The sequence below is a fragment of the Myripristis murdjan genome, chromosome 3 (genome assembly GCF_902150065.1).
Source record: "Myripristis murdjan chromosome 3, fMyrMur1.1, whole genome shotgun sequence".
Classification (NCBI taxonomy): Eukaryota; Metazoa; Chordata; class Actinopteri; order Holocentriformes; family Holocentridae; genus Myripristis; species Myripristis murdjan.
Genome location: NC_043982.1, coordinates 17,390,552 through 17,410,879, shown reverse-complemented (window position 1 = coordinate 17,410,879; position 20,328 = coordinate 17,390,552). Strand labels below are relative to the sequence as shown.

General features: G+C 40.7%; 2 protein-coding genes across 4 annotated transcripts; one reads left to right on the top strand and one right to left on the bottom strand.

The window, feature by feature from the left end:
- Positions 1 to 198: 198 nt before the first annotated feature.
- bloc1s6 (biogenesis of lysosomal organelles complex-1, subunit 6, pallidin) lies at positions 199 to 9,995 on the bottom strand. Of its 3 annotated transcripts, none has more exons than XM_030048395.1 (6): positions 9,871 to 9,995; positions 8,726 to 8,824; positions 3,036 to 3,198; positions 1,186 to 1,273; positions 1,014 to 1,100; positions 199 to 836 (listed from the first exon to the last, which is right to left on the bottom strand). In XM_030048395.1, the coding sequence occupies exons 2-6, from the start codon at positions 8,787 to 8,789 to the stop codon at positions 717 to 719; spliced, it is 522 nt and encodes a 173-aa protein (XP_029904255.1). In that variant the 5' UTR covers positions 8,790 to 8,824; positions 9,871 to 9,995; the 3' UTR covers positions 199 to 716. The 3 variants fall into 3 exon arrangements, with proteins under 3 accessions (XP_029904255.1, XP_029904254.1, XP_029904253.1); XM_030048394.1 differs by lacking the exon at positions 9,871 to 9,995 and adding an exon at positions 9,656 to 9,792; XM_030048393.1 differs by lacking the exon at positions 9,871 to 9,995 and adding an exon at positions 9,059 to 9,203.
- slc30a4 (solute carrier family 30 member 4) lies at positions 9,917 to 19,893 on the top strand. The gene is made up of 7 exons (XM_030048390.1): positions 9,917 to 10,335; positions 11,082 to 11,228; positions 12,116 to 12,269; positions 12,901 to 13,123; positions 13,449 to 13,554; positions 14,260 to 14,394; positions 18,008 to 19,893. Exons 1-7 carry the CDS (start codon positions 9,942 to 9,944, stop codon positions 18,160 to 18,162), a joined length of 1,314 nt encoding a protein of 437 aa, XP_029904250.1. The 5' UTR covers positions 9,917 to 9,941; the 3' UTR covers positions 18,163 to 19,893.
- Positions 19,894 to 20,328: the final 435 nt, after the last annotated feature.

Genomic DNA, 20,328 nt, shown 5'->3' with positions numbered 1-20,328 from the left:
CGGGAAGAGACAACATTTTACATTATCAGTAAACTGGGAACTTGTTTGCCCAGCTTGATTTTCGGTTACACACAAATGAATATGACTGTTGTATACAGTGCTACAGCTCCAACGCAGGCACCACTACTCTCACATGATGAAGATCTTAGAAGATGTTGCACTGAAAAAAAGCAAAATAAATGCAAGAGCGAGACGATGTACTACAAACCACTTTGTGTGGATTTTATTATTAATGGTACAAAGGTTTTCTAGGCTTAAGTGCTTCATAGTGCATAGAAACCTATTAGAAGGCCTGTCAAACAAATTTCTAGATGCAGGGCTTTGTGGGGTAAAACTATGACAAATTATCATCCGTTATCATAACATCTGAACTCCAGAAAGAAAGTCATCCAAATTGAAAGTAGACGTATCTGATTTTTATCAAGACAGCATGTTTCAGACTAGAACATTCAACACTGATTGGAAAACTGGACTAAGACGTAAGGCCCAGCGCCAAGATATCAAGCTTTAATGTTTAATCGTTGACCAAAAAAAAAAAAAAAAAAAAAAAGCAGCTGATGCCTCAATGCTGCCGAAGTCTCTTGAGTAAATTCTACTGTGTGTATCATCAGAGGTCGATAGCGGGGTGTACCAGCATTTGATGATTCAGTCCATGTCTTTGGTTTGTGGTGTTCTTGGCAACGGTGGAGTTAATACAGTAACTGTGGCCGGCGACCCTACGTTCTCTTAGCAGGTTTGGCAATAAGCTGCCTCTCTCTCTCGAGCTCCTTCTCACGCTGCTGCTCCTTTTCCAGGGCTTCCTTCTGCTTCTGTTGCTGCAGCTTCAAAGCCCTTTTCTGGGAGAAAAGCGCAGTCAACATTTAAAACAATGTATAATCATTTAATTCACAGCCATCATCTGTATAGTCTAGATTTTCTCCACATCATAAAGCATGTCATGAACGTAGTCCAACTTATACATCTTGTATTTTAACAAAAACACTCAAGTGAAAGTTGACTGAGCTGCTGGGCACCTTTAGTTTGGTTGTCTTCTCGTGGATCATCATCATCTCTTTCCGTATGTTCACCAGTTTGTTGTGGTAAACCTTTGCCTCTGAAAACTAATGTCAACAAACTGCATTAGAAATCATACCTGCTGAGCGATTATGGACTACAAAGAAATGAGACAATGTAATCCTAACATACCAGTGAGTTGAGGTCCAGCAGGGCATTACACTCTCTGAACTTGGTAACTTCTTGGTCCAGTGTGTCTAGCAGAATCACTTGGTTTTGCCTGTTCAACACAAAAATGAAGACCACGACGACCATTTTACTAGAATTTAAGCAATTTTAAAGTGATAATGTATGCCTGTGAAATTGACCGAAAGATTGACCAAATCTGAGGGGAAGTGGAACAGTCAGCTTTGTCCAATACCTGGATATCATCAAGTCAGCAAAATGAATTATTAATTTACTGTGATGTATAAAACTGAGGAATAAGAATACTTTAATGTCAAAACACAAAAAATATCAGACGTTATAAGATGTTATAAATTTAAGATATGTCGGCCTGGTATAACAGTCTTTATTGCCACACATTCATAACGGCTTAACTACACTGTAGGCCATATAAAAAGGACTAAACAGTGACGTTTTTGTTTAAACATTCACCATGCACACCCCTGATGGTTAATGGTTATTTCGATAAGGATGTGCAAAGGATGAACAATGCAATGAGTGTTTAATCATTCAGACAGTAAGAGGATGTTTAGCAGGGCCCCACGAGACACGAGAAGGTTGTAAAAGACATTACTGGTGGTGTAACATGAACTAAAACCTACAAGGAAAAGCCAGCATGCTGATGTAAAAACTTGTAATCATCATAGTCCACAATACCCACATAGAAAGAAAAAAACACATCTACTCAATTCTGCACAGCAGCTGTTGGCTGCAGTTACCTGGATTATTTTCCTGGGCCCTGCTTTTTATTTAGAGCCCTGTGAGTTGTTCAGGGGGGAGTGATAGCTCAGCGACGATCATGGACCGTGGAGGGCCAAGAGAATGCAGGTTTTCATCTCAACCAGCGGGTTTTACTGATCAGCACAGCTCCAGTCAGAAAGAAGGAACTAATCAGTGGACTTTAGTTGGAGGTAAAGCCTGCTTACACTCTGGCCCCTGTTGTCACAGCATGGCTCTTTGCATGATCTTTCCCCTCCCAGGAAATACCCCAGCCTTCCTAAATAAGACAACATGTGCTGAATTTTTGTGATCACATGATGAGTGGAAGGGGTTTTTTTGGTTTTGGAAAAAAAAAACAAAAAAAAACCTAAGCACTGCAATTCCTTTTTTTCATGATTTTTAATACATTTTCTTCTTCTTCTTTTTATTATTTTAAATCGGCAAGGGGGCAAAATATTGCTCCAAAGTTAGGCTTTTCAAAGGGGTCCCTTGTCCTCTGACCTCAAGATCTCTGAATGAAAATGATTTCTATGCACTTTGCAGACATGCCCACCTTATGCTAATCCTGTGCAGTTTTGGGCACAAACTATGCAGATTTTTTTTTTTTTTTTTTTTGCATGCAGTACAAATTTATTATTTACGCCTATTGTAAACTGGTACATTTCTGAATACTCAGGCCTAAACAGTTTTGGAGTTGCATAAATTGGGTTTGACTGGAAAGCTCGGACTCTTGTGGATTCGATAAGCCCAATTTTATTTGTGTGGTGATGTTAGTCCCATAGTAGGCATTTCATTGCAGTGAGAACATTTTTTGAAACTTGACATCACTGTATTAAATGACCTACTCTGACCTCTAGGATAATCACAGCCTCATGAAACTTTACATCAACAAACTAGAGGATAAATCAAAACCCAAAAATCGCAATAAATCGGAATATCGAATGGTAATTCATATCAAATCAGCACCAAAATATTGTGACAGTATCGAATCTGGAGATGAGCATATATCATCCCAGCCCTTGTTTACTGGTGTCTACCAGCGGCTGTGACCAGTCCCACATGTGATATGCCCTGTGAGCAGTCCTGGGAATACTCACGTGAGCTCTTGGAGCACTTGTTTGGATGTCTGTAGATCCGGCAGGTAGTGGGACAGCAGCCCCTCGGTCAGCTTTGCTACTGCTTCCTTGTCTACTACTATGACCTCCTCTTCGGACCCTGGCTCTTCAGAGCACTGTGATTCTTGCAATGTCAACCTGAGATCTGTTAAAGATGAAAGCAGCAAGGTGAACAAAACACGGTATATGCAGGAATCTTGAAGTTAATTTTAATACCTTTTTAAGACTTTTTCAAGACCCTTTCAATATTTTTAATACCTCACCGCACAACAACGGAGTACTTTTTACCATGGATCTTTTGTAGCACAGAGGAGATATGTTGCTCAAACACTCGGTATGTAGTGTTAGTGTATGTTTATGAGTGGTAGAACATAATAAATTATCTTGAAGTAGTAGATGCTAAATTATTATTTGTTTTAAAAATGTAAATTAATTATCAAACGGACCTAACAATTCAACTACCATGAGCAGTACTATGTATGTGATAACATAGATTGAAAAATAATCCGAAGTGATACCTCTTCTCTGAATAGACAAGCTAAGCCAGTGTGCCGCTGTTAGCCAGTGAAAATAGAGCGGAGTGGCAACTCTTCGTTTTGTTACACAATCTATGTCAGTGCGCTGCTGTCTTGGAAAGTTTCTTTCCCTGCGTTCCAATACTCATACTACCATACTATTTAGTAGGGAAAAAAAAGATTTAGTGTGTCCCAATACATAGTATGTCAGATGCAGTATGCCAAGAGTACCAGGATGTTCTACTATATCCGGTCAGATTTCGCAGTATGGATTTCAGCATGCTGCTCTGGCCATTCTGACCCACAATCCTTTGTGCAGCGGACGTTACATTGCACTGACTGAGTTGCGTGTACAGGCCACACCCACATACGGACGACAACAAAACTCACATATCACACAAAACGCTCAGTGACAGCAGAAGCGACAGGAAGACAGAAGATAATAAATATGACAAAGGACAGCGCAGTATGAAACAGCAGTGGCATTTTGACAACAACATTTAAATTTGCCGCTACGGACGGCGGTGGAAGTGAGCGAGAGGGCCGGACTTCAGGGATGATGTATGTCAGGGGTGTCAAACTCGTGCCATGGAGGGCCAAGAGGCTGCAGGTTTTCATTCCAACCAACAACTCCACCAGGTGATTTCACTGATTAGTCCCGCCTTTCTGTTTGGAGGTAGGGTTATCAGTGAAATCACCTGAGGCCTGTATCACAAAGTGGGATTAAGGCGTTAGCGAGATAATTTCAGGCTCAACTCCGGATTTTCTGTATCACAAAGCTGGTTCACCTCTGATCGGGATAGAAAACTTGTCCTAATCCTATCCTGAACGCTAGCCTGCTCCGGGGCAGGCTAACTTTCAGGATAGGATTGAATCCTACATAAAGCACCGCCCCCTGGCCAATCAGCTGTTTGCCAAAACGTAGCCTGCCCAATCATTGAGGATCCCATTGAACAACGAGTCCAAATAAGGAGAGTATTACGGCATTAAAGGATTTTCCTTGACCGGCCATATCCGTAACATTTTGCCGACAACTCTCTATATGAGAGAGAGGCTGTAATACTAATGTGAAGCAGCACTTCGGCCTGGCTAACAGCTGCCTGCGGTACAGAGCTGACACTCTGTAGGAGAGGAAAACAGAAATGAGAGATCATTAAAGGAAATTTGATAATTAAAAGTATTTTTAGAGGTGTTTCATAACATTTTAGGGATATTTAAAATGGCTCAATTAATTAGCTCTAAATATTTTTGGGGGGCAAATTATTCCTGGGTGAGAGAAGGGGCCTGATTGACAGCTCGTTGATGCAAATGTGAAAAAGGATCATTTGTACCCTTCATTCAAGAAGGCGAGTCGGCATTTATAGTTGCCTTTTGTTCCTGTTCTAACGCAGCTCAGTATCTGATTTTATTCAGGCTGTCAACCTGATGCACTGACTGACGTGATTAAATTTTGGCGTCCGCTTCATTTTATTATAGCCTGTATAATAAATGGCAATAAATAAATGTATAATAAAATGGCGAACTTATAAAATGCAATGATATTCTTGTGTTGTGTTTTTGTGTTTTTACGTGCTCCCACGTTCTTTTAACCCTTGAGGGATTAGCCTACACCCGGAGGAATTAAATATCTCTCATACACGCAGCACATCTGTGCAGTGCAGTGAGTTCATAGGTTTCAGCGTCAGATATGGACTTAAGCCACCGATGTGTAATTTGCGCATTTATGCAGTCGGCAACTCGTTGCCAAGCATTCTGCCTTCTCTTCACAGCAGCCGCGGCGTTCGATTTAGTGTGTAGATGTTGTTTTTCCTCCTCATACTCCTATAATATGCCTCACCTCCGCCGTGAAACACGCTGTGCTTTTTTCCTTGTGGCTCATGTTTGTGATTGGTGTGCTGCCTCGGAACCCTCCCTTATACGTGCGCGTTCACGGCTCTTGAGGAGGCAAACCTGGATCGAATGAGCGAGTTGATAACCAACGTCGTGATACCGGTTATCCCTGATCACCATGATCTCGATTAGTGTATCCGGATAGGTCTGGCTAATCCAGCGAAAACTAAGCTTGCTTCGTGATACAGGCCTCTGGTGGAGTTGTTGGTTGGAATGAAAACCTGCAGCCTCTTGGCCCTCCATGGCACGAGTTTGACACCCCTGATGTATGTAGTGTGTCCCAATAGTATGCATATTTCATACTAAACTACATACTTTGTAAGGGCAGCTGCAGTACCTACTAAAAGTAAAAAGTATAAGTATGCGATTTGGAACGCAGGGTTTGTCTTTTGGACTCGGACGGTGCCGGTGCAGTTGTTGTAATAGGGAATTTAAGCACGGGCCGCTACGGCAGTCCGCTACGGTAACCGGATCGGCGCTCGACATATAAACCTGCCTGCCGTAGATTCTACTACGGCACAAAGCACACTTCGACGTAGCCACACAACGCCGCGAACAGGTGAGTGATTTTTTTGCACTCTGGGCGCGTTGTTTGCATGAACAAGCAGACAATAATCTGAAATAAATACGAGGAATATAAATCCACCATCCAGGCAAAAAGCAACACAATTGAAGCTGCAAGGAATGCTGGCAAAAAGAAAAAAAAAAATCACAGACTGTGTCAATGCGCAAATTAGTGGGATTATAATCTGACTTCCCCACCATGACGGCACGAGTAGATTTGACTATAGTAACATTTGCGTGTTCAATGAATGAATGTGTCTCCCACTCAGCAGCAACATAGCCCGATAAAAAGTAAGCCACCTTTATGGTACAGAAAAGCCAGGGTTAAGCGTGAAGTTAGCTCGCTAAAATCCAGCTTGGTACAGGCCTCTGGTAAACTGTTTGTATGCGGCTCGGGTGGATTTTTCCTTGTCTGTGATTGGTCGCATGCCGCAAACACCGCCCTTTTTATGTGAGCGCGCACAGATCTAGATTGGAAAAGCCTGGGTTGATAGCCGGCTTTATGGTACCGAAAATCCGGAGTGCGGATGTCTGGTTAAGTGAAGCCAGATAACTAAGAGAAAGCCCGGCTATGTTTGTTTACTTCAATGTTTAATTTATTAATAAAGTCATTGATGCAATATGACCTGTTGAGTCATGGTTCCTACAAGCTACACAAATGGTTTACAAATATTAATGGAATAACATTGTGTAGTTTATAACCTTTCAAATATGTTTTTGTTTAATCAACAATTCATTTTTATTTTTCCATGTCACAATAGCCTATATGGCATTTAATTGAATTTCACATATGCCTGTTTCTATCATAAGAGGCTACACAAATATTTCACAAATATTAAGGCTGCACAAATTAATGGTATAATATAAAGTAGATTTGCAACAAGTTTTGAAGCATTTTGTTGTTGAATCAACTTTTTAGACTAACTGTTTAGCATAGACGCGTCACCATGGGAACCAAGAGTTCATTGAAAGGGGTAGGTACCCGTTGCCGACGGCTGTTTGCTTAACGATTTTGGCTGCAACGGCGATTGCGTCATAGCAGCCGCACTTCCGCCTAGCGGAGCCGTCCTGAAAACCGTCCTGCTTAAATTCCCTAATGTTTTTTCTTGGTGGTGCAGGTGCAGGTGAAACGACTGGAGGGGTTGTGCCACCCAAATTTGCTTCCCTCCATGTAATTCTCCCCAGACATACGTTCGTATTCCACACAAAACAGCATTTCATTCAAATTCCGCGTAAAAAATAGATTCCGTCCGCGATTCGGCCCTAGTTAAATTGAACGCATGGATTCATGTAACATTTCAGTGCGTTTGTAATATGCACTAGGAGCGCCAGAGTGTACTTTGTGCTTCTGAATTTCGACCGCCCGCTCGCTCTGGCGCTCTCAGAGACAATTTACAAACGAACCCACAATATAGTCCAGTAATTTTAGGCCAAAATTGGGGTCAACCTAGGACAAATTGCAAGAGAAGCAAACTCAACTGATTTTGTATCCTCAGTTTGTCCTGAGTGAGGGAAAAAAAGTCCCAAGAAATCCCATTGGTGGAAAGTTTTGAAAATCACCTATTTATGACCACATATTACCAAAAAACACTGTTTTTAACACACAGGGGAAAGGGGTTCAAAATTTATTTTCAGATATCACTATAAAAATTCACAAGATGATTACACACACAAAGACAAGAAAAAAAGTCAATTACAAGTTCTTTGAATTATTCTGTTTACACATGCATATCACACTATCTGATTTGATATGCGCTAATAAGGAATATAAGGAATAAATGCCAGAAGAGACATTTAAACAATGAATTAAAAGGTTGCTATATATATAGTAACCTTGAATTAAAAGGTTACTATGTAACAGTGAATTAAAAGGTTACTATATATATAGTAACCTTTTAATTCACTGTTTAAATATCTGTTCTGGCATTTATTCCTTATATTCCTTATTAGCGCATATCAAATCAGATAATGTGTGATATGCATGTGTAAACAGAATAATTCAAAGAACTTGTAATTGACTTTTTTTCTTGTCTTTGTGGGTGTAATCAACTTATGAATTTTTATAGTGATATCTGAAAGTAAAATTTTGAACCCCTTTCCCCTGTGTGTTAAAAACAGTGTTTTTTGGTAATATGTGGTCATAAATAGGTGATTTTCAAAACTTTCCACCAATAGGATTTCCTGGGACTTTTTTTCCCTCACTCAGGACAAACTGAGGATACAAAATCAGTTGAGTTTGCTTCTCTTGCAATTTGTCCTAGGTTTTTTCATAAAATGACTGGACTAATAGGCTAGTTTTTTATGTACCTGTTCATCTTTGTTTTTTAATAAAAAGGAATAAATTCACACACTTATACAATGTTTTTGGGAATCAAACTCTTGGACAGCTAATTCAGAAAAAATACTTTCAAAATTGAAGACTTTATAAAGTCGTGATACGACCTTTTAATACTTTTTAAGGGTCTTAATTTTCCCAAAATTGATTTATCACCTTTTAATACTTTTAAAGACCCCGCGGATAACCTGAAACATTAAGTATGGCCTCACAAAATGAATCAATTAGCATCCACTCTAGTTGGCTAACTCGGAAAAGCGCTGATTGCATGGGCTGCAGTTGAAATCAGCTCCAGCACCCAGTTCATGTTAGGACCATAAACACACAGACAGTGAAAAGAGAGTGAGAAGTGTTGATAAAGCACACACCCTGATTGTGGGTAAGATCATTCTGGGAGGAAGTCCCCTCAGCTTCCCTTCCCTCCTCCTCCATGCGGAACGACACTGCTGACACACTGCTTATCAAACCTGAAAGAGAAACCAAGCGAAGCCTATTTGTTGCCATGATGGAAAATACACATGAGAACAGTGTTTACGTCGCAGTTTATCACACAAGCAGGAGTAACATCGAAACGCTGATAAAGTTATAGCTTCCTCGGCTGCCTCCTAATGTGCTTAGCATGACCCTGCAGCATCCAGCCTGCAGGAAAACACAACAAATCTGAGAGATAACAAGTCTTATTTGAAATATCTCCACCTTACCTGTTTCATAGTCTGTTTAACGATAAGCTGCAGGCGTAAGGTGCCCGTTTAATGTTGAACAAAGGCTGAAATAATATTAGGATTTGCGGTGTGAGGCTTTATCCATCAACAGCTGCAGTGGCTGAAAAAACATCATGTGACTGAGCACGTCACCCGTGTGACTGTGAGTGAAACCGAACTTGTTATCAGTGTTACTTCCGGGTTTCGGAGACGATACGGGTATAATGTTTACATCTGTTATTAAGTGTCCAGCTTTGAATACGGAACAAAGTGCAGTTTGTGCGACTGAACACCTCGGTTAGTGGTAAGTCCAGCTGTTTGTATCTCCACCAATTCCGCCCAAAATACAAGCGCCTGCTGATAGTCCTGAATAGCCGACAATGTAAGAGAGCCTGTGCTAGCATGTTAACTTTAGCCGAGGCTAGTTAACTTTTTTTTTTTTTTTTTTAAATCTCCTGTCGTATTTTCCCCAAATTGTATCCGTTTCCCCCAGCCAGTCTGTTTATATTTAAAAGACAAACGCACCGAAAGTTTAGTGAACAGTACAAGTTTGAGTTTAAGTGACTTTAACGCTCAACATTAGCGATATTAACTCACCGACTGGGTGTTAGAGCAAGTCTGTCAAAATTGGGTTCACATGATTGCTTGGGGGATTGACCAGTGGCTCTGGAAAGTGAAAGGCACGGCTGCTTATGTAATCCTTTGGTCTCCCTTTCGACAGTGTGATCAGCTGGGACGCTTTCCTCCAGGTGCTAAAATGGAGGGGGGTGTAGGCTCGCTGGCATGTGCCGCAGGAAGGTGTAAATGATTACCTGATGAGGAGCTCCGTGAAGGCCAGGAGCCTACAGTGAGCCGCACTCAATCTGCCGCACCGAAATCAAAGATGTCAGGTGCCAACTTCATGAGCAAGGTGCGGTCCGCTTTCCGGAGGGAGCGGGACGACTGGGACCTGAGCGACACAGCGCCCTTTGACTTCTCCGACGAGCTCGGTGAAGATGAGACACCCAAATTCAATAAACTCAAAGTGGTCGTGTCCGGAGAAATGTCGGACTACTCCGCCGGTGCTCCTTCCAACGGGGTGGCGGTCAGCACCCTGGTGGTGGACGACGACGACTCGCTGCTCGGCTCTTCCTCTAGCCTGGGCAGCCCGGGGCTCAACATGGACCCCTGTGACAACTGCACCAAGAAGAGGGAGAGGATGAAGCAGAGGAGAGTGATGAAGAAGCTGGGCTTTGCAGCAGTGCTGTACTTCCTCTTTATGATAGGGGAACTTGTAGGTAAGAAGGTGCAGTGGTTGGCATTGCTGTTGGATCAGCAGCAGGTCAGGCCTGCGATCAAGAGGCAGTGGTGTTTCACAGACAGCCTGCCCAGTTTAACACATCAGGTCCAGCTGAACAGCTGTCAGTGTCATGACTTGCACTGCAGGCACAGCTTCTTGGATTAAAAGATGTCTTAAATTATTATTATAATGTGCCTTATAACTCTGTTTTGGTAAGTGGCATAAACAAAGATTATTCTTAGTAAAATTTTGATCTTCGTTGATCTATAACCTTAGCAAACTTTGGAATCCTCCACTTGCTTTAAAACATTTAATTTTAAAAAGCAGGGAGCCAAAAAGAAAGTCAACACACTGTCTGAAGTCAAAAAAGATCATGACCCAGATGAAAACCATTATTTTGGCACAGCTGGTCATTTTTAACTGTCTTTCAGTCCATGTAATAAAGGCTTTCCAAAATCTGTTTTCACTTGGGACAGAACAGTGCTGCCTAGTATCAGTCAGACCATTTACAGTCATAAAGAAGATCAAGACATCATTTACACACAATAGGGGTACATAAGATAGGCCCTTACTATAAGATCAGGTCTAAGCAGCATTCCTTCCCCACCGATCTGTATCTGCAGGGAGCCATACCTGTCTAACATCATTCTTACTACATGTTGCTCTGATTGACCCTGGATAATGAAATTATTGTGTTCACATGATGTTTAATTGCATGATCTAACTCCATGTGTTTACTTACAGGTGGCTATGTGGCAAACAGCCTAGCCATTATGACTGATGCCCTGCACATGCTAACGGACCTGGTGGGCATTTTGGTTTCTCTGCTGGCCCTCTGGCTTTCTGCAAAACCACCCACCAAGCGATTTACCTTTGGACTGCATCGCTTGGGTAAGTCTCCGATTTCACACAACCCCCCCACACCCCCCACCCCTCTGTTGTGTAGGGCAACTAAATACAGATGGATTTAATGCAGATGGATCATGTTCAAAGAAGAATGTGTGTGATCAGCAGTGTTCCAAGCCGGATATGATCCTTTCATACCTTATCTACATTGCTGACCTCGGTATGGCTGCTTTAGCTTTAGTTAGAAGCGCATACTGTTTTTCTCTGCCTTACTAATCATTACCTGGCTAAGGCCTTGCTCTCTGAAGCAGTCTGCAGCTTAACTTAGTGCTCCCAGTTTGAGTTTTGGTTGATTGATTTTAGTTGGATTGCTTTATCTCTCTTGGGTTATTCTTCCAAGCGCTAAATTAAAACAAAACTTAAACTTAAAGCGAGGTTGAGTAAAACATTTGCCTGTGCATGTTTTTGAGCTTGATTTAAGTCTGCTCACTGCCTCTCAGGTTCACTGGGAGCTCCTCTCATTCTAGTGTGTACAGCGTTTGTCGCTTGTCCATTCATGTATTGTGTTCAAAAAATGACTCTCAAAAACTTAGTTCGAACTAAAATATGAACAAGTTACAAACATGGCACAAAGAGTGTCCTATGAGGAAGCTGTGGCCTATCGGGCTTTGAATACTGACTGGAATTTTCAAAATATCACTGTGTGAATGAATCAGTAGGGCCGGTCAGCAGTTAGAAAAATTCAGAAGTCAGTATTCAAAACCCGTTGGACCACAGCTTCCTCTTCCTTATAGCTGTATAATCCGTCGCGTTTCTTGAATAATTAGTGTACATTTATATATGTTCTGCAAATGCTTCATAATTATGCTTATATATTCAAAATGTTCTTGTTTATTTGAGTGTGTGCAGCTGATGGTTATTTCCTTTTCTAGAGGTGGTATCAGCAGGCATCAGTGTGCTGCTGATCTATATTCTGACAGGGGTATTGCTAAATGAGGCTGTGCAGAGGACAATACACCAAGACTTCAGCATAGATGGCGATGTCATGCTCATCACTGCAGCTGTGGGGGTGGCTGTCAACCTTATGTGAGTGAAACACACACACACACCCTGATGCACTACATGTAAAATGTGTTTATAGAAAACTGGGTGTCTTAAAATTAGAACTGAAATATAAGGCCAGGACAAGGCTTAATCCATGTTTGTGACGATATCAGCAAAAATGTTTCAGTCCAAAGTACTGTCAGGCTGTCGTTTTATTTAGCTACATTTCTGATTCTCAGTATTTGACCCCAGAGGTGGATAGATGAATATAGACTTCTTGCAGTTTCTGAATCCTAGACAGTGAGTAATAATATGAGCTTGACTGAAAATATCTCCCTGGGATCGGTGATTTGTTCAAAATTAAATATCTTTGTATTATATATAGCCTCTTTATCAGTACTGTGACAGTATTTTAGGGGTGACTATTGGTACCTCCTATTGGTCAAGATGTTTACACACAAGATAAATACTTATTAGTAATGTAGATATGATGACCAAGCAAGTGGAGGAGAATAATAGAACAGCTTAAACAGTCTAGTAAGTTCAGGAAATTGCATTCCTGTGCCTTAAAAGGCCACACTTATGCCATGGCATGAAATCACAATATCCAAAATCCCAGATGATATCCATGTCGTCTCATTTCCCTCTCTTGTTGATACTGTGTGTCTTTTAGAATGGGATTCCTGTTGAACCAGAGCGGTCACCTCCACTCACACTCCCATGGCCATGGTGACTCCCACGGTGCTGCAGCCGCTGCAGGCTCCCACTCCGCTGGCTCCGGCCAGCAGCACAGGCAGCATGGCAGCCTGGCTGTCAGGGCTGCCTTCATCCATGCTTTGGGAGACCTCGTCCAGAGTGTTGGGGTGCTCATAGCTGCCTACATTGTCCGCTTCAAGGTGCCTTGCCCTTCTCATGGTCTGGTTTTTGCATCAGAAGTAGATGTTCATTGTTTTCCAAAATTAGCTTTAAATGCTGAGAAAGTTTTTTATAAAATAATTTGTTACCCTATACCGTCGTGTGTTTATTCAGGTATATGTTAAAGAAGTCCCCTGTAGATTTTTGCTCACTACACAGTAGTAATTCATGCAAGGCTATGACCTGTTACCGGATAAAAATGTACTGTTATTTGACAGGCAGGCCCTAGCTTTTCCTCTGCTCCCTAGAGAAATATAAAAAAGTCACTGATTTCAGTTGATCTGATGTAGCTCTCTGCTCTTACAGCCGGAATACAAGTTGGCAGATCCCATCTGTACCTATGTCTTCTCCATTCTGGTACTCTTCACCACTGTCCGCATCATACGAGACACAGGTGTCATCGTATTGGAAGGTAAAAGTTTTTCCCTTTACCTCTGTCTTTTTAAAATATTGGGAATAGTAGCCGTGGATACCAGCCACAGAGTGCTAGGAGATTGTATTGTTTAGGTTATTATTGTACAAATGAAAAGGCAGGTGTGGAAAAATAGGTTTGTAATTGGGTAAGAACCTCAACAGTTCTGGAGCTGTACAGTGCACAAAAATGTTATTTGCAATCACTTGTACTGTAAGTCACAAGTACATCAAAGCAAGAAATGGGCACAGAATAGGCTTGGGAATACAGCAACTATATTGCATTACATTTCTAGTTTCACTCTTGATGCTACTTGAGGAAGGGTGCCAAGCTTGAAGCCTCCAAGCCTGTGTTGTGCCCATTTGTTACTTCAAAGTGCTTTAGCGCTAATGATAGCAAATAACACTGTTTTGTGCATTATATCATTTCGCACCTGTTCCATTTCATGTACTCTATTTTATTTTACAGAAATATTTTGTAAGAGGGGTGTGGGTTAGTTCAGCGATACTTATCCCAAGAGGAAATTACCTCTCTGTTACAGTGCTTACAGCATTGGAAAGAAACATTTTGCAATGTACAGTAAACACAACACATTATACAACAGTGCATAACAGTACATAACACCAAGGTACGGGGGTGTGAGTGCATTATGGCACAGTTTTAAGCATATGGGATCTAATGGCATTGTATTTCCCACTGTGTCAGGCACTCCCAGGCACCTGGACATTCAGCGAATCAAAGAGGACCTCCTGAAGCTGGAGGATGTCCAGTCAGTGGATGAGCTGAATGTTTGGGCACTGACTGCTGACAAGACCGCTGCTCTAGTACATCTCCAGCTCTGTGAGTGACCATAAAACATCAGTGCGTCCTATGAGAGAGGAATTTAGACAATAAGAAAAGTCTCCATAAAGTACCATGGCAGTCAGTGTATTCACTTACACACACACAAAAATTTCAGATATTTAGAGTAATTTCATTACTTTTATTTACATTCAAAGCAAATTAATGTTAATATATATATTTTTTTTATTTCAACCATAATATTACCCTTAATCACAACAGTTATATCAAAGTTGTCACATAAACCATGCCAACCCTCTTCTTCTTTTTCTTCTCATGCATATAATTTATTGAAAATGAATTACTGTAATCTCTAGACAGTAAATAACTGTCAAGCTGTTTTGTGAATGAAGTCCATAATGTGAGAAACAGCCCAAAAATCCAACCCCATCTGTGTTTTCACACCCTGATGAAGACAATGTTGTCGCAACTGTACCTGTACTGAATTTACTTTTTTCCCACGATCATAGTGGATCAGATTTTTGGAACATTTCTGACATTGTTAACTTCATTTACAAGACAGCTTGACGGTCATTTTTATTGTCTTGTGTTATTTCCCCTCAGCCTGGAAGAGCCCCTGATAGTTTTCACATTTTTCTTTTACTGCTATTACTTTTCCTTATTTTTGACCCAATGCAGCATTCCCAATCTCCTCCATACTCAATACCGAAATATCTAATTTAGAAGTATTCAAGCGCCCCCAAATTAATACTGTGGACAAGCACCTTTGACAGTGATAACAGCTTACGGTCTTCTTGGATGTGTCTGTATCAGCGTGGCACGGCCAGATTTTTTGGATTTGTTTTTGTATCAGCCTGGCACAGCTAGATTTTAGGATTTTCTCCCATTCTTCCAGGGAGATTTGGATGTCAGTTCAAGCCGTTCCACAGATTTTCAGCAGGATGCAGGACTGTTTTGGCCAGGCCACCCAGGGACTTTGACATTCTTGCCCTGAAGCCATTCCATTGTGGATTTGGCTGGCTGTGTGCTAAGGGTCACTGAACTGTTGGAATATAAGGTTTTGTCTGAGTCTGTAGTGCTCTGAAGCAGGTTCTCCTCAGGAATTGGCTTCATGCTCTTTTCCTCTGATTAAGAGCCTCTGAGCCTCTGTGGCTGAAGTGCCTCCTCCACCACAGCTTGATGCTGCCACCACCAGACGTCATGTAGGGATAATGTCTGGTGGATGATGAGCTTGGCCTCGGCCTTGCCAGAAATCGTGCTTTGTGTTACAACTGAAGAGCTCAGTTCATTTCATCAGACCACAGAATCATTTGCATCATTTTCTCAGACAATTTTATTTTCATTATGCAGACTTCAAGCTGCTCCTCTGTGCTGTTTTTCAGAAGTGGCTTTCTTTTGGCACCTCTGCCATACAGTCCAGATTTGTGAGGGACTGTGCCAACTGTTCTTCCATTACAACCAGAAACGTCTGTACTTCTGTTGGGGTGCTACTTGGTCACCTCCCTGAACAAGGTCTTTGTTACTCGGCGGCTCAGTTTGGTCACTAGTCAGTGACTCACTCTGGGTAGTGCTAAAATTCTTCTCCTTTCTCCCAGCACTTTGTAAATTGTTTGATACCCTTGTCCAGATCTTCACCTTCCCAAAATTCTGTGTCTGAAATCTGCAAACAGTTCTCTGACTTCATGGAAGAGATTCTGCTCTGATAAGCACTGTCATCTGTGGGGCCTCACTGCAAAAACTCAAAATCTTACCAAGATGATTTGTCTTATTTTAAGTCAAAAATGTCTTATTACTAGTCAAAATATCTCATTACACTTAAAATAAGACATGATCACCTCAGAAGTAACTTGTTTTTAGACAATTGTCTCTAGTGAAAATTCACTTGAAACAAGTGAAATTTGCTTGTTTCATTGGCAAAATTAGTTTCTTGTTTCTAGCTAATTTTCACTTATTTTAAGTGAATTTTCACGTTTTCCACTGGCAAATTTTGCCAATGAAACAAGCAAATTTTCACTTGTTTCAAGTGAAAATTCACTTGAAACAAGTGAAAATTGTCTAAAAACAATTTACTTCTGAGGTGATCTTGTCTTATTTTAAGTGTAATGAGATATTTTGACTAGAAATAAGACATTTTGACTTGAAATAAGACAAATAATCTTGGTAAGATTTTGCGTTTTTGCAGTGGCTCATGTAGACATTTATGTCTAGTTAAAATTATGTCCACTCCATTTCCTCGCCACAGATGTCAGTTAAGTGTTTTTCCCATCATCTTCTTGCTCTTTCTTTTCTTTTCTTCTGGGTTTTATGGCAGCTGGCATTGAATATGTTATATTACTGCTAGATTGTGTTGAATCAGGCTGTTTCCCTCAGTCTTTGTTTAAGAAGTATCAAACTCCATCCTGACACCTTCCCTCATCTGCTGTTTCTCATTTAGTCGACTCATCCAGACCCCATGGCTCGAGATGATCCACCCCTCAATAAATTCACTCAGTCATCTCTTTTGATGTCCTAAACATCCAAAACGCATCTGGCAGCATCAATGATCATTGTCTCTTCATATTTCCTTTCAAACTCATTGACTTATTTTATTGTTTTATTGCTATAAAAGCAAGGAATGTTTATTAATACATTTTCAGCCTGGTGCTTTGTCTGCTCGGTCTGCTGTAAAGAAAGGATATGTGCATATGATAATCTGTTCCTCGTTCTTCACAGCCCTTTCTTCCTTAATCCCTGTAGGACCTCGTTTGATTTTGCATCATAGTTGCCACTGCAGTACATATACTTGGCCTGCCCATCCATGACTTCACAACATAATCTTCTCTACCTCAGCTACATGGTACATCGCTCTTTGATACACATCAAGATCACAGCATGACCATAATCTTGACGCCACTGACGTCTTTCAGTGGCTTTCTCAAGAACTCTTACTCAATAACACAAATAAAAAAAATATATCGTGGATTCACTTTCCTTCCTTTTTCCACCACAGTATTGTGGCTGCCCTCTGTTACAGCACACACCTGTAAGCTCACTAACAAATCACTTTTCTTTGATTGACAGATGCACACTACTCCCTTTATTGCAATGTCATCCTGTGTCTTATCACACAGTCAGTGATTGCAGTTCTGCTTGAACAAATCCGTGCTGTGTGTGTCTCAGAACTTTTTTCACCCACTTAACACCAAAATATGGATCACTAAATATTTTAATTATTATTCCAACAAGCTGTGATGACTTCCTCACATTTGTTTAAAACTTCTTCTTTTAATTTCTTTTTGTTACCTTCACTGCTCGTGCCATAATTTTCAAACTATCACTGCATTTTATGAGTTGTTTCATTTCCTGTCGTTGACTTCCCTTGAGTAAGTGAGTCATTATTTACTCCCAAAATTTCAGATTTTACCTTTTTAATTTATTTGTGGAAAAAAAATACAGGGGGTAAATACTTTAAGAGGGCATAGTAAACGGCGTATGCCACATGTGAATACTGGATTACTTTTTTTTTTTTTTTGCCCCGTGAACAGTTTGTTCAGCTTACAAAATGGATACATGTAAATGTGTCACGTCAATATAAGCAGTTGTTGAGTATCTCTATCTCTCTCTCATTGAAGTTGTTTTGTACGGCTGTCTTTGTGTGTTTCTGTGTTTACAGCGCCCTCTAGTGCTAGCAATTGGGAAGACGTCCAGGCCAAGGCCCGTCACTTGATGCTCCACACATACGGCCTCACCAGATGCACAGTCCAGGTTCAGACACACAGACAGAGGCTGGTACACACTTGTGCACACTGCCAGCTGCCCAGCGCCTGAAGAGTCACAGTAACATTAACACACACACATTTGGCAGAGACTATGCAGACGGCCAGTATGATACACCGCTGTTACAGCTCAGTGCCATAGCAGGACAAGTGCAATGCAAGTGGACAAAGTCAAGCACTTGTGCCAAAGGACAGTCAGTGAAACAATACTAGAGGGACTTTTCTATTTAAAGGATCACTGCATCCTCCAGGGTCTTTGATCTTATGCTTGCAAAGCTTTCAGAAGAGGTTGAAGATTAAATGTTCAACCAATTAGAGAAAGAAAACAATGCTCTTAAATTCACCATTAAAGCCTATTTCAATTGTTAGAACTACTCCTTTTTGTATTCAAATATTTGATTGTTGACAGCTGATGTAATGTCTCTTTGTTACTAAGTGTGTGGACTGTATACTACAAGTTTTTTTTTTATTTTACTAAAGATGATAGCAAATGAAAAGGTACCTCATGTCACTTGATTATTGCTGTAATCACGAAGCGTACAAGATGCACTCCTCACCAGTATGTCATCAGTGTCTCTGAGGCAGTGTGTAGTGCAACCGTTGTCCTCCTGGTCCCTCAGGGGACACTGGAGTGGAGTCCCTCTTCATATGCACCTACACATTCACATTCTTTTGCCAAAGGCTGTTGTATGGCAGATTTTGTTGAAATATGTTTTTGTATTCTCAAAACTATTCTGAATTGGCTGTACTGACCAATACTTAGAAAACTGAATGGCGTATTTTATTGTAGCATGTTTCTTTAGGAGTAACTTATTGGGAGAAAAGGCAATCGACAATCAAAGTGTGGCTGACTTTGAATGACGCTAAATGCCACAGTGGGTCGAGTGATTTCAGTGTTTCAATCAAACACTGCATGCTAAAGTAAATGACACTTCCAATTTTTTTCTGTTTTAGCCCAGGTACTGTGCTGCAATGCATACCTATTACCACAAACCATTTTCGGAAGGATACCATAGCTGTCTAGATGTTTGAATTTAAACTGACACTGACAAACATGAATCAGGGCAGGATGTTCACTGTGATGCTTTGAATAATGGTTGGTTATAATGTAAAGTGTGCTTGCAGTGTAGTACAAGGCTACAACATGAATCAAAACTGGAATTGTCCTTTAAGGTGCTCATCAGTAAAGTAAATCGGGCAGAAATGGGGTGGGGTGGGGGGGATTTTTTCAGTATTTCATAGTCGCAGTATTTCATGGGGAATGTTGTGGGTTTTGAGATTTGCTGATAATGTTATCATGTTCTCTGTGTCGAGTGTTCAGGCTCTGGTCGGGTTCATCGTAAACCTCTCCATTGCTCTGGTGTTATTCAAGGGAAACCAGGAAATGTGTCTCTCAGCTTTTTTGTGATAAAATAATTGATCTTATGTTTTCTGAACATCTCACACTTCTGGATAACTGGAGGTTGGGGTCAGTATTTGACTTTCATTTGCATGGTATTATAACCACTTGAGGTTTAGTTTTGCACTGCATTATTGATACAGTAAATTGCACATTCCAAATGAAAACAATTTAAAATCTGGAATCTGGTTATTTTCCATTGCATAACTTAATGTTGTGTCTGTTTGACCCAACTTCATCCAATTTATTTTGATTGTGAGAGTGCTTCAGTCATGCTTCCTTTCACTAATGAAGATTGTCAACTTTCTCAACTAGAATAATCATTATTAACTAAAGTGTGAATAAAATAAACATTGCATTGGAAATAAATGATGTAAATTTGAACAGTGTATTTGTAAAGGTTTGTCGGACTGGAATGAACACTGTGTTGTGGCCATGTTGCTCCCGATTCTCAACACTGGGTGGTGTGATTTTACAAAAACTGACTTGAATCCTTTTGATGACCTTCACAAAAGTGATGAGGGGCTTCTGTTGTAGCATGACAGCATTTTACAGTGTTAAGTGGACAGTAATAGCGCATATTTGGTTAGTCCTCTTTTACATAATAAAATTGAGCACATATATTTATGACTGTTTTAAAACTTGCTGTTCAAAAGAGATGTTTGATTCTTATATTAAAAAAAAAAAAAAAAAAAAATTAAATTAAATTAAAACAAGGGTTTATTATTGACAAAATTATTATGAGAAAACTAGGAGTCTCCAGGTTTCCAGGCAACAGTTGGGTGAGCATGAAAGCACCGAGCCAAAGCCAGCCATCTC

Excerpts from the sequence above, each read along its gene's own strand:
- slc30a4 (XM_030048390.1), top strand. The coding sequence starts at position 9,942 with ATGTCAGGTGCCAACTTCATGAGCAAGGTGCGGTCCGCTTTCCGGAGG. Across the intron at positions 10,336-11,081 it reads TATGATAGGGGAACTTGTAG|GTGGCTATGTGGCAAACAGC; the intron begins GTAAGAAGGTGC and ends GTTTACTTACAG. Across the intron at positions 13,124-13,448 it reads CCTACATTGTCCGCTTCAAG|CCGGAATACAAGTTGGCAGA; the intron begins GTGCCTTGCCCT and ends CTGCTCTTACAG.
- bloc1s6 (XM_030048395.1), bottom strand. The coding sequence starts at position 8,789 with ATGGAGGAGGAGGGAAGGGAAGCTGAGGGGACTTCCTCCCAGAATGAT. Across the intron at positions 1,101-1,185 it reads TGCTGGACCTCAACTCACTG|TTTTCAGAGGCAAAGGTTTA; the intron begins GTATGTTAGGAT and ends TGTTGACATTAG. Across the intron at positions 837-1,013 it reads AGAAGACAACCAAACTAAAG|AAAAGGGCTTTGAAGCTGCA; the intron begins GTGCCCAGCAGC and ends CTTTTCTCCCAG.